Source organism: Labeo rohita, chromosome 17, assembly GCF_022985175.1.
Source record: "Labeo rohita strain BAU-BD-2019 chromosome 17, IGBB_LRoh.1.0, whole genome shotgun sequence".
In the NCBI taxonomy this organism is placed as follows: domain Eukaryota; kingdom Metazoa; phylum Chordata; class Actinopteri; order Cypriniformes; family Cyprinidae; genus Labeo; species Labeo rohita.
In genome coordinates, this window is record NC_066885.1 from 25249243 (window position 1) to 25263166 (window position 13924).

Consider the following 13924-nt stretch of genomic DNA (forward strand, 5'->3'; position numbering starts at 1 on the left):
ACTCAATGGATGATATTTCTGTTTGTGTGGAAGACCATGCACAGCCAATTGAGGAGACTGTCTCACAGACAAGAGATTCTGCAATGCATTTTGCTTCAAGTGATATTAACCCATTTATTCATTCAAGAACTACTATGGCGGTTAACACAACAGTCCACAAAAAGCAAGCCTTTGGAAGTGCCGCCAATATATCCTGCAAACACTCTCCACTCAATAGTTCCAACAAGAATATGACAAGGTGCTGTAGTGTAGACAACGGCCTAAATATTCAGGACTCCCCTTTCAGTTCCCATTTGAGTGCTTATGTAAATCATAAAGGCCTCTCTAGCACACTGAGTAGTAATGAATATTCAAGAGATCAAATTTCTTCTGAACCTCAGCTGAAGGCAGCTTCTTATTCCTCTAGTGGTCCAAATAAGCAGACCTTAACAGCTTTGAAATGTGACTCCTACAATGGTGCCTCAGAGGAGTTACGCCACAGTTCTGGTCATGTTGACGAAATAGTGCTGGTCTACTCCTCTGAGTATGAATCTCAGGAACGTCCGAGACCAAGCAGGTGTGATCATGCCACACAAACCATTGAGGTTAATAAGGATCTTAAAAGAAAGTGCCGTCATAGAAGAAGCAGCACCCAGACACCAGTGTCTAAACCAGTGAATGGTGCCCCAACCACATGGACGAGTCTACAGAACATGTCTGAACATCTCTCTGACCTGATACACAACACCTCTGATCTTCTGGGGAATATACAGTGTATGCGAAATGGGGAAAAGCCACCAAAATATGACCATCCTAAACAATGTTTCCAGGTTTCACCTGGAAGTATTTACAAGAGGGACTGTTCTACACAAACTTCACTGGACATTGGAATCCAGACAGAGAATGCTCCAATGTCAAAGAACGCTGCGGCCCATGAAGTAAATGTTATTGTTAAAGTCATCGGCTCAGATATTTGTAATGTGTCCCAGCTTGGTGGTGATACCAAGATCTTGAAGAATAAATCCGAAAGTGAACAGGTCTTTGATAGAATTAAAAGTCTTCCTGATTTACGTCCGAAAAGTTCAAAGGTCACTGAGAGTCAAAATTTTCAGATTCCCCACCAAAAGCTTCTTTCATTAGAGACTATTGTGCCAAATCCGGGTGCTCCCAGTTTGGAAGCATTTAAAGGTAACACGGTAGGTAATTCCTGTGGGAAGTCTTCAACCAGCTACCTTGGAGCAAAACGCTCTTATATGAAGCAAGAGGAGAAGCAGACTTATCACAGAAGTGTAGACCTAAGGAATTGCTTTAATAAACAAATTATGCTCATGGATCGTGCATGCTCCCCTATCCTTACAGTGAAGGCTGCAAGATACACCCAGCAAAGACAAACAACCCAGGGTTTAACAAACCATAAAACTGAGGGACAGGAGAAACAGCACTCAAATATATACAACGTCCCATTGAAAGGTCATAAAACAGCATCAACATCAGTGTCATCTGTGACCTATGAAAACCTGAGTGACCTTAGTTGTCCATATCCTGGTCCATCTGATGACTTCTCAAACAGCATCTGTCCCAGCAGCAACTGCATGAAAAATGAGAGAAATGAATACTCTCATGAAGTTGAAGACAGGGTAATAAGTAAACTCACTATTAAGCGTTCCCATTCTCAGCCACAAAGAATGTCCCTCTCACCTCCAAGCAGTACCACTGGTGTCCAACTTGCATCATCTTCAGATATTGCCAGACAATCTAAAATGGAAACCTTAGAAAGAAACCATCATTTGTCAGCTGTGAGTCACAGGTCATCTGAGTATATAATGAAACGCTGGGATCATTCAAATCAAAGTGCTGTGCAACAGCAGGAAGATGACGTGATGTCTCTGGTGCCAAGCGAGTGCAACACAGATGTTCTGGTCAGCATCAATCCTCTGGCAGAGACTAGCATGCTCAAAGAACATCACTGGATGCCTGATGATCTGCCTATGCACAACAAATTTACTAACTGGTCTGGCATCAATCAGCAGCCACCATCAACACTTAGTAAAATACACAGACCAACTGGACAGCACTTCACAAAGCTCAGCCCCAGTTGCTGGCAAGAGCCACCAGAGAAAACGGACAGGAGAGCACAAGAAATTGAGAAGCTGAGGAAAGAACGTGAGCGAGTTTTAGCCTCTGTACATATGGATATGAGCCCTCATCAGCTGACTGTTGAACTCACAGAGGCCAAGCTGCACTACGGCCAAGGAGAAACAGACACTTTGCTTAATATTCTCAAGACCGGTACTAAAGAGGCATCTTCAGCCTGGAACAAACAGGAGCTCCTTAACAGGTCTGTAGAATCTGTGATTACATATTTTAAGTATTTCAAAGTTCTGCATGTTTGAAGTTTTTTTTTCTTTGGAAACTGACATTTAGTACGGAAGCCTGTTTCCGCCACTGAATAAGAAATAAAGGATTGCAACTTTTAATTGCAACTTTTTGTCTCACAATTCTGACTTTTTCTCAGAATTGCATTATACAAACTTGCAATTCTAACCTTTTTTTACAGAACTGTGAGACATAAGCTTGCAATTGTGAGTTATAAAGTCAGACTTGTGAGATATAAACTTGCAGTTTTTAGAAATGATGAACTCGCAAATCTGACTTTTTTTTTCTCTGAATCGAATTTATATCACAATTTGAGCTATGGTATATAACTTTCTAACACAATTGCAAGTTATTAAGTCAGAATTGTGATATATAAACTTGCAATTCTGAGAACATATTAGTCTTTTTCCCCTCAAAATAGGGCTTTATAACTCACAATTGCGAGTTTATATCTAACAATTCTGAGAAAAGTCAGAACTGTGTGTAAAAAAAATTCAGAATTGTGATACATAAACTCTTAATTCTGAGAAAGGAAGTCAGAGTTGCGAGGTACAAACTCAAAGAATTGCGAATACAAAGAAAAAATTGCAAGTTTATCGTGCAATTCTGAGAAAAAGTCAGAACTGAGTTTATATCTTGCAATTCTGACTTTATAGCTCACAATTGCGAAAAAAGTTAGAACTACAATATATAAACTTGCATTTGCAAGAAAAAAGATCAGAATTGCGAGTTTATATCACTCAATTCTAAGAAAAGTGAGTTTATATCTTGTAATTCTAACTTTATAACTTGCAATTGCGAGAAATGTCAGAATTGCGAGATACATTTGCAAAATAAAAAATGTAACTTGCAAATGTAAGTTTATATCACGCAATTCTGAGAAAAGTCATTCATTATATAGTCAAATAGTCATTCATTGTTAATGTTAGTTCACAGTGCATTAACTAATGTTAACAAACAACAATTTTAATAATGCATTAGTAAATGCTTAAGTTACATTAACTAAGATCAATAAATGCTGTAGTATTGGTTTAGTATTAGTTATTCTTAGTTCATGTTGTCTAATGCAGTTAACTAGTGTTAACTAATAAACCTTATTGTAAAGTGTTCCCCGCGCAATTGCGAGTTTATATCACATAATTGACTATTTCTTGCAATTGTAAGTTTATATCACGCAATTCTGAGAAAAAAAAGTCTGAATTGTGAGTTTATATCTTGCAATTCTGACTTTATAACTTGAAATTGCAAGTTTATATCATGCAATTCATAAAAAAAAGAATTGCGAGATATAAACCTGCAATTTTGAGTTGAGAAAGAGTCAGAACTGCGAGATACAAACTCACATTTGCAAAAAGTCTATATCTAAATATATTTAAAGTGCTTTCACACTAGGACTTATGGTGTGCACCCAAATTTGTTTGTCGAATTTGGTTCGTGGGGACAATCCAAGCGTGAAAGCATTTTTAGTTTTCAGATCTTGTGATAAATGGAATTCTATTCTATCATTAGGCACAGGAAGAGCATTGAAAGTTTAAGAAAAGAGAGAGAAGCCCGTCTCCAGATGTGCCGTCGGGCTCGGAGCCTCAGTCCCGGTAAGCATCCGATCCCTGTAAATTACGAGGAACCATCTCAAAGGGTTTCAGACCTGCCAAGCAGACGCAGGGAATATCTGCAACAGCTCAGACAAGAGATTGTCGAAACCAGCAGGTGATTTGGAAGTTAAATTTCACAAGTTACATTTCTTTGTAATATTCTATCATTTTATATACTGAACCAGATGCTCTTCCCCAGAGTTCCTGATCCACCAAGGAGGGAGGGTCAGTGTCCATCTGACATTGAGATTCTCTTGCGCGACTACAGCCGAGCACGCGAGGAGGCGAGAGCGGAGATCGCACGTGCACGAGACCGACTCCGTGAGAGGACCGAACAGGAGAAGAGACGACTACAGCAGCAAGCTCTCTCGCAGGCAGTAAAGGTCAGTAAGGCTTTGTGTTTAAATCCTATTCATAAGAATCAAGAATTATTTGCTGTTTTAAAATCGTTTTATAATTTCTTTCCTTCTTTCACTTACGTAGGATGATCTGCGGTTTCGCACACGCGTTAGTAACAGTACCTTATGTAGTGGTTCCAACCTGAGTCTTTCATCAGGGCCCACTTCAGGGTACAACAGCAGCAATACTGCCTTACTGAAAGACATTACCTCACCATTAATACAGGTAAGACAACACACTAAAAGGTTGAACATGCTTCAGTGTTATTTTAATTAAAAATGCTATTTTTCAAGCTCTTCACCGCATTTCTCAGGTGAACGGAGTGTCAGAATTCAAAATTAGGACTAGGCCTCCGGTGATCCCGTTGCAGACTTCAAAAGCCCAGCGCAGATGGCTTTCAGTCCAGGGTGAGCGATAACCCATCAACAATTGGAAACCCAAGGGCTATGCTTCAAACCTGCTTACTTAACCGTATCTCCTATTCTCTGTAGATGTCAGCCTGGAGACATCAGTCACTGGATATGAGCCTGAGTCTTCCTCCACTCCATCATCTCCTCCCTTTGCTCGACAACGCACTCTCTCCTTTGGCTCCCCTTCTTCTATATCAACTTCATATCAGGATATCGCCGACTGTACCCTCGCCAGTGCTATTTCAGAAGTATGCTACTGCAACTCACATTTCAAAATATGCAAGAGCATGTCAAATGCTTCATGGACTTGCATGTCTGTTTAGGTATATCTGGCTTCTGGTGGAGATGTGAGAAATCTGCTGGCTGGAAAGGCGGCTGCTGGTTGGAGGTACACTTATATGCATTTTGTGCATGTATAAACCTCTTAAATGTATTCTGTGCTCACAATCTATTTCCCACCAGGCATCAGGGTGTGGAGAAAGGCATTCAGGTCTTTCACAAGGCTACTTCCAGACCCTCCGCTCATGGGTTTCTTGGAGCAGTAGAGCTGGAGAGACCTTTGGCCAGTCTGTGGTCTATAGTTCGAGATCACTCAAAGACTCACCTCTACCACGAGTCTATTAAATCTGCCTGGACACGACCATTGGACCAAAGCACACAACTAGGTAAAGCTCAGTACACACTATACAGTTTTGCCATTTGAGAGAAACTTCCTGGATTGTATAGGATTTCTATTGGGTAAAATCTTGAGTCTTTGATCATCTAATGTGACATGCTCACTGACGGTGAATTAATGGTCTTTGTGATGAATCAGAAAATTAGGGTTGTACCCCTACAATGAGACCGCTCTAAAGGCTCTCATGCACTGAAGAACCAGTGCAAGGTTCCTGTCTTAACTGGCCTTTCCACAAATTAAGGCCTAAAAAGATTCATTATGTCATGGTATTAAAGGAATAGTTCACCCAAAAATGAAAATTACCCCATGATTTACCCACCTCAAGCAATCCTAAGAGTTACAGTTAAGGTCAAAAGTTTACATACGCCTTGCAGAATCACATAAAAGATGTTTACATATAGTCCGCAAGAGAAAATAATAGTTTAATTTATAAAAATGGCACTGTTCAGAAGTTTACATACGCTTGATTCTTAATATTGTGTTGTACCTGAATGACCTACAGCTGTTTTTTTTTTTTTTTTTTTTTTTGTTTAGTGATAGTTGTTCATGAGTCCCTTGTTTGTCCTGAACAGTTAAACTGCCTGCTGCTCTTCAGAAAAATCTTTCAGGTCCCACAGATTCTTTTGTTTTTTAGCATTTTTGAACCCTTTCCAACAATGACTGTATGATTTTGAGATTCATCTTTTCACACTGAGGACAACTGAGAGACTCATATGCAACTATTACAGACGGTTCAAACGCTAACTGATGCTCAAGTAGGAAAAACGATGCATCAAGACCGGGGGGTGAAAACTTTTGAACAGAATGAAGATGTGTAAATTTTTCTTAATTTGCCTAAATATCATATTTTTTTCATTTAGTACTGCCCTTTCAAAGCTACAGAAGATACTTACATGTTTCCCAGAAGGCAAAATAAGTTAAATTTACCCTGATCTTCAAATTCAAAAAGATTTCACCCCCCAGCTCTTGATGCATTGTTGTCTTCTGAAGCATCAATGAGAATTTTAACCTTCTGTAACAGTTGCATAGGAGTCCCTCAATTCAGGACTAACAGCTGTGGTTCATTCAGGTAACAACACTTAAAAAGGTCTTTAAAAAGTTCTAAAAATTCTTAAATGTACCTTTATAAAACCTGTAGAAAGCCTGCAGCAGCACTGATAAATTACGAACACATTGATTTCTATAGATCACATTTTTCCCCCATTTGTGCTGTGTTTTTTTTTAGACACAAAATTTCTAACTCATTGATGTCATTTTCTCTCACCATCAGTCTATCTTTTGACGGATGTGTCCAACTGCCAGCTTAAACAGCCACGGGACTTCTGCTGCCTCAGTACAGAATCTAAACAGGTATTCTGTGTACTCTATTCTGTGATTAGCTTTATCCAAAATTTCCTTAATCACACATTCATTTTGATCCATCCTCTTTTCTTCAGGATGATATGTGGGTGCTGGCCATGCAGTCTGTATTCGAGGAGACACTGCCACGTCCAAGTATGGACACTATTCGTGGTGAGATTCTACCCAGCGCGTGGATCCTTCAACCCAGCCAGCGTAACGGTCGAGAAGTTGTCACTGTCGTCTACTTATTACAAGTAAGATAGTTTAAGCTTGTATCCTTTCCCTCATCATATATCAGTTTACTAATTTAGCATTTGCAATGCATTAGTGTTCTGCTTGCTTAAAGGGACAGTTCATCCAAAAATGAAAATTCTGTCATTAATTACTCTCCCTCATGTTGTTTCAAGCCTGTAAGTCTTTGTTCATCTTCAGAACACAAATTAAGATATTTTATCCAAATCCAAGAGCTTTCTGACCCTGTATAGACAGCAACGCATCTGACACATTAAAGGCCTAGAAAGTTAGTAAAGTCATCTTTAAAATAGTCCATAGACATCAGTGGTTCAACCTTAATTTTGTGGTGCTGCTGAAACAGGAATCAGCGTTAAAGGAGAAGTCCACTTCCAGAACAACAATTTACAAATAATTTACTCAGCCCCTTGTCATCCAAGATGTTCATGTCTTTCTTTCTTCAGTCATAAAGAAATTGTTTTCTTGAGGAAAACATATCAGGATTTTTCTCCATATAATGGACTGTTATGGTGCCCCAAATGTGGTTGTAAACGATCCCAGCTGAGAAAGAACGGTCTTATGTAGCGTAACGATCGGTTATTTTAATAAAAATAATACCATTTATATACTTTTTAATGCCAAACGCTCATCTTGTCTTACTCTGCCTGAACTGTTTTTGTTCCGGTTCATGACAGTTAGGGTATGTCGAAAAACTCCCATCTCATGTTCTCCCTCAACTTCAAAATTGTCCTATATCGCTGTTTTACCTTTTTTGTTGAGGGTGTTTGATCTTCTTTGCATGTTCACTTTGCAAAGACTGGGTCGGTAGTTCTGCAGCGATGTAGGATGATTTTGAAATGATTTTTGAAGATGAGGGAGAAAATACGATTGGAGTTTTTTGACATACCCTAACTGTCTTGAGTCAGAAGAAGCCAGACAAGATGAGTGTTTGAGATTAAAAAATATTTAAATTGTATTTTTTTTAATGAAAATAACATCGTTTCGCTAGATAAGACCCTTCTTCCTCGGCTGGGATTGTTTGAAGCCGCATTTAAACTGCATTTTGGAAGTTCAAAATCGGGGCACCATAGCAGTCCATTATATGGAGAATGCTAAAATGTTTTCCTCAAAAAACAACTTCTTTACGACTGAAGAAAGAAAGACATGAACATCTTGGATGACAAGGGGGTGAGTACATTATATGTGAATCTTTGTTTTGGAAGTGGACTTCTCCTTTAATGACAGAATTAATGACAAAATTTTCATTTTTTGGGTTAACTATTCCTTTACTGTAAGTATGAAGGAACCTGAGATGGTAAATAATCCCTTGTAAATTTTCCTCATTGTTCCCTGTGTCTCCCTCTATAGGTGGATTTGGGAAGCCCGTCCTTGGCACCTAGACTGCTGAATACAGTGTCTAGGAAGCAAGCAGCTGTCATAGCAGACCTCGATTCTTTCTTCTCTTTATGACAAATCAGGTTACACATGCAGCAACAAGCACTTAACACTAAAACCTGAAGGTTTTTGCTCAGATTTGCACCTCATGTTCTTGCTCTTTACTTGATTCTTTTTTACATAGCACTGATGGTATGATTTTATTGTGTAACACATTATCTTGCCTTATTTTATCTTGTCTTAATATTTGTTATGGGATAACTTTTCCCAATGTGCCAAAGTGTTGATTATTGTAAAAAGATTATAATACTTTGATTGATCAAAGTAAAATCCCAAAGCTATTTTTTCGTGCATGTATATAGTTATCACTTTATTATCATTTGTTATAGACTAAACTATGCATAGCTCTGTTATTTGTGAAAAGGGATATTCACATCAAAGCAATGAATCAGCTGTATTACAGTATTCTTTTAATGCATTGCATCGTCTTAAGCTACTTTCAGAAATAACTAGTATGTAAAACTTGAACTTGTCATCAGCTGCAGAGACCTTTTTCACTTTAATTATGTAATATGCAGTACAGTGCCTTTCATAAACATCAATTTTTGCAAATCTCTGTGCAATTTCTTACACAATTTATGACAAGATCTATATTGCCTGAACTAGGATAGACTGACTGACATAAAACTGTTATTGACTGCAATGCTATTGCTGATATTGATACTTTCAGTATTGTAATTTTTATTTTTTTGTAAAAATTGTATGCAGTTTTTTCTTTGTTGTAATGAAATGCAAACAAAACTTTTTAATCATTTTTAACACAAACTGTTACACTTTCTAGTTGCTTCAGATTGTATAGATTATACACACATTTGGATTTGCATTAAAACCTTTTGACACAGTGATCAAGACAGCCCTTGCTCAAGCACTGTAGAATGATACAAGACCAGTGGTTTTATTTGTAACACAGCTGATCTGTAAAATAATTTTGCCACTGAAACAAACACAAAGTGCACTGTATAAATGAAGGATATTTCTTTTTTTATGAACCCATTATGTTTAATATACTGTAAATGTATTCTATATTATGTAATCTATTATCTAAATGTAAAATAATTTATCATTTGTACTGTTTTAAAATGTTCTTGTCTTTTTGACTATTCTTTTTTTTGTTTCTTTGGAAGAGCTTCCAAAATCTTTATGACTTTTAATTTATGAACCAGAACATATTTTTATTAAATATATTTGGCATTTTTCATGTTTCTTGTTTTCATTCTTTATTTTAGTATTTAAATATTTGTGTGTGTGTGTGTGTGTTTGTTAAGAGATTTAGAAATGTAAGATGAGAGAAGAAAGGCAAAGTATCCACCTTTTTTCCTGTAAGAGCGGGTGCCAGTGTTGCCAAATCTGTGGTTTTCCCGCGGAATTGGGCTACTATAACACTGTTGCCGTGAATTGTTTTTCATGTTTGCGGGTTGAAGTGACCCCAACAATGTATTTAGCCCCTGGAATGTGAATTTTACCAGGGGAACCCCACCAAAAAAAATTGTATTTTACTCCATCGCAACACGATTTTTACTTGGGGACCCCCAAAATACCATTGGGCTAGTTTTGAGTAGCAATTGGGTGGGTTTTGTTAGCCATATTTTAATTTTTTGGGTTTGGCTTCTGGTCTCATCCCCGTCCAGCTATTTTTAGCTGTACAAAACAGCTCGTTTTTCCTGCTTGATATTGCAAATTGGTGTGGCTTACCATATTATTTTAATGTATTATCTTAATTATGAGCACACTATAGTTTGTAGTGCAAACAGTTTTACCGTTAAGTGCACGTTGTTATTCTTCTCGTTATTTCCCGGCTAATGTACTGGAAATCTTAGGCATATGCTTACTTCCGCATTAAAGAATTAAGGTAGCTATGATCAAGATTGAAACAAAACAAATTTAAACAAAGAACATGTTCTAAACTGAATGATTCTAAACTGCATTATTACGTGCCGCCGTTACCATGACAACCGTTATTAGAGCGCGTTCTACATCAGAATCTGCAGCTGCAAGTGAAGGTGAGTGACAGTAATTCTCCACCGATAATATTTGTAATACTTTACGTAGATTTGTACTTTATTCCTTGTATTATTTTATCTATTACCTATTATTATGGTTTCTTTATTAGTTTCTTATTAGTTGTTTTATCTGTAATTCAGAATTTTTTTAAATTTGGGATCGCCAGTAACAAGTGAGCTCAACAGGACATTTGCTGGTATGAAATCACTAGACTACATAGTGTAAATAAATTAAGTTGTTAAGATCTTTTTGGATTTCAGTAGCCTACTTGACCGTGAACAGCAGTGAAAATACAGTCACTACGTGAATGACTACTTTTAACTTAAATGAGGAACGGTAAAGGCAGATGATGGTTTCTCAGGCCATTAGAGTTGCGATGATGACCTCTGGTGGTGATCTGCTGTAACTTATAATATAAATGCTGCCCAAAAAAAATACAAAAAAACAAGCCCAAAAAGGTAAACAGGTGAGGAGTGATCAGGCAAGTATTTTAGCATTTTAATTAAACAGAAACATGTATTAATTGTGGTGTCTGTTTGATATTCATTACAGTTTTCATGGCCTAATTATATGGGAGCTGTTTGACGGGGACTCGGGTTCGAATCCGGCCCGAGTCATTTCCCGATCCCAATCCCCCTCTTTCCCCCACTTTCCTGTCTGTCTCTACTGTCCTATCCAAAAAAACAAGGCCAAAAAACAAAAGGCCACCAAAAAAAAAAAAAAAAAAAAAAAAAAAAAAAAAAAAGGGAAACAGGTGAGGTGAGTGATCAGGTAAGTATAATTTTTGCATTCCAGTTATACAGAAACATGTATTAACTTTGATTTTTATTGCAGGACTGATGGCCTAATCTCATGGGAGCTGTTGGCTGACAGGGACTCGGGTTCGAATCCGGCCCGAGTCATTTCCCGATCCCAATCCCCCTCTTTCCCCCACTTTCCTGTCTGTCTCTACTGTCCTATCCAAAAACAAGGCCAAAAAACACAAGGCCACCAAAAAAAAAAAAAAAAAAAAAAAAAAAAAAAAAAAAAAAAAAAAAGGGAAACAGGTGAGGTGAGTGATCAGGTAAGTATAATTTTTGCATTCCAGTTATACAGAAACATGTATTAACTTTGATTTTTATTGCAGGACTGATGGCCTAATCTCATGGGAGCTGTTGGCTGACGGGGACTCGGGTTCGAATCCGGCCCGAGTCATTTCCCGATCCCAATCCCTCTTTCCCCCACTTTCCTGTCTGTCTCTACTGTCCTATCCAAAAACAAGGCCAAAAAACACAAGGCCACCCAAAAAAAAAAAAAAAAAAAAAAAAAAGTAAACAGGTGAGGTGAGTGATCAGGTAAGTATAATTTTTGCATTCCAGTTATACAGAAACATGTATTAACTTTGATTTTTATTGCAGGACTGATGGCCTAATCTCATGGGAGCTGTTGGCTGACGGGGACTCTGGTTCGAATCCGGCCTGAGTCATTTCCCGATCCCAGTCCCCCTCTTTCCCCCACTTTCCTGTCTGTCTCTACTGTCCTATCCAAAAACAAGGCCAAAAAACACAAGGCCACCCAAAAAAAAAAAAAAAAAAAAAAAAAAAAAAAAGGTAAACAGGTGAGGTGAGTGATCAGGTAAGTATAATTTTTGCATTCCAGTTATACAGAAACATGTATTAACTTTGATTTTTATTGCAGGACTGATGGCCTAATCTCATGGGAGCTGTTGGCTGACGGGGACTCGGGTTCGAATCCGGCCTGAGTCATTTCCCGATCCCAATCCCCCTCTTTCCCCCACTTTCCTGTCTGTCTCTACTGTCCTATCCAAAAAAACAAGGCCAAAAAACAAAAGGCCACCAAAAAAAAAAAAAAAAAAAAAAGGGAAACAGGTGAGGTGAGTGATCAGGTAAGTATAATTTTTGCATTCCAGTTATACAGAAACATGTATTAACTTTGATTTTTATTGCAGGACTGATGGCCTAATCTCATGGGAGCTGTTGGCTGACGGGGACTCTGGTTCGAATCCGGCCTGAGTCATTTCCCGATCCCAATCCCCCTCTTTCCCCCACTTTCCTGTCTGTCTCTACTGTCCTATCCAAAAACAAGGCCAAAAAACACAAGGCCACCCAAAAAAAAAAAAAAAAAAAAAAAAAAAAAAAGGAAACAGGTGAGGTGAGTGATCAGGTAAGTATAATTTTTGCATTCCAGTTATACAGAAACATGTATTAACTTTGATTTTTATTACAGGACTGATGGCCTAATCTCATGGGAGCTGTTGGCTGACGGGGACTCGGGTTCGAATCCGGCCCGAGTCATTTCCCGATCCCAATCCCCCTCTTTCCCCCACTTTCCTGTCTGTCTCTACTGTCCTATCCAAAAACAAGGCCAAAAAACACAAGGCCACCAAAAAAAAAAAAAAAAAAAAAAAAAAAACAGGTGAGGTGAGTGATCAGGTAAGTATAATTTTTGCATTCCAGTTATACAGAAACATGTATTAACTTTGATTTTTATTGCAGGACTGATGGCCTAATCTCATGGGAGCTGTTGGCTGACGGGGACTTGGGTTCGAATCCGGCCCGAGTCATTTCCCGATCCCAATCCCCCTCTTTCCCCCACTTTCCTGTCTGTCTCTACTGTCCTATCCAAAAACAAGGCCAAAAAACACAAGGCCACCCAAAAAAAAAAAAGGTAAACAGGTGAGGTGAGTGATCAGGTAAGTATAATTTTTGCATTCCAGTTATACAGAAACATGTATTAACTTTGATTTTTATTGCAGGACTGATGGCCTAATCTCATGGGAGCTGTTGGCTGACGGGGACTCGGGTTCGAATCCGGCCCGAGTCATTTCCCGATCCCAATCCCCCTCTTTCCCCCACTTTCCTGTCTGTCTCTACTGTCCTATCCAAAAACAAGGCCAAAAAACAAAAGGCCACCAAAAAAAAAAAAAAAAACAGGTGAGGTGAGTGATCAGGTAAGTATAATTTTTGCATTCCAGTTATACAGAAACATGTATTAACTTTGATTTTTATTGCAGGACTGATGGCCTAATCTCATGGGAGCTGTTGGCTGACAGGGACGAATCCGGCCTGAGTCATTTCCCGATCCCAGTCCCCCTCTTTCCCCCACTTTCCTGTCTGTCTCTACTGTCCTATCCAAAAACAGTTGAAAAAAAAGGTCAACAAGGTAAAAAGTTAATGAAGGGTTAATCAAATATTTCTAAGAACAGAAAACTGTCTATGTGTAATTTGACACAATCTATACAAATTTATTTACTCATTAATGTATAATGTATTTGAATGTAATGTGTTAATAGAATATAATTGTTTACAGTATTCTTAGTATGATGACAAACTTTGTGTTGCATTTAACAAAGCTACAGATTTCAGTGTTTCATTGTCAGATAGACAAAAAGAACGTCAGATGGAGACAGAAAGAAAAAAAAAAGAAATTCAACCAGGCCATATTAGAGTACTTTAGACTCCAAT

General features: G+C 38.2%; 1 protein-coding gene across 1 annotated transcript; it reads left to right on the forward strand.

Moving 5' to 3' along the window:
• Positions 1-5: 5 nt before the first annotated feature.
• On the forward strand, positions 6-9657 carry LOC127180091 (stAR-related lipid transfer protein 9-like). The gene is made up of 11 exons (XM_051134022.1): positions 6-2317; positions 3865-4062; positions 4147-4330; positions 4431-4571; positions 4660-4753; positions 4838-5004; positions 5080-5144; positions 5219-5421; positions 6703-6782; positions 6869-7027; positions 8373-9657. Exons 1-11 carry the CDS (start codon positions 6-8, stop codon positions 8472-8474), a joined length of 3705 nt encoding a protein of 1234 aa, XP_050989979.1. The 3' UTR covers positions 8475-9657.
• Positions 9658-13924: the final 4267 nt, after the last annotated feature.

Excerpts from the sequence above, each read along its gene's own strand:
- LOC127180091 (XM_051134022.1), top strand. The coding sequence starts at position 6 with ATGGATGATATTTCTGTTTGTGTGGAAGACCATGCACAGCCAATTGAG. Across the intron at positions 2,318-3,864 it reads AAACAGGAGCTCCTTAACAG|GCACAGGAAGAGCATTGAAA; the intron begins GTCTGTAGAATC and ends TTCTATCATTAG. Across the intron at positions 5,422-6,702 it reads GGACCAAAGCACACAACTAG|TCTATCTTTTGACGGATGTG; the intron begins GTAAAGCTCAGT and ends TCTCACCATCAG.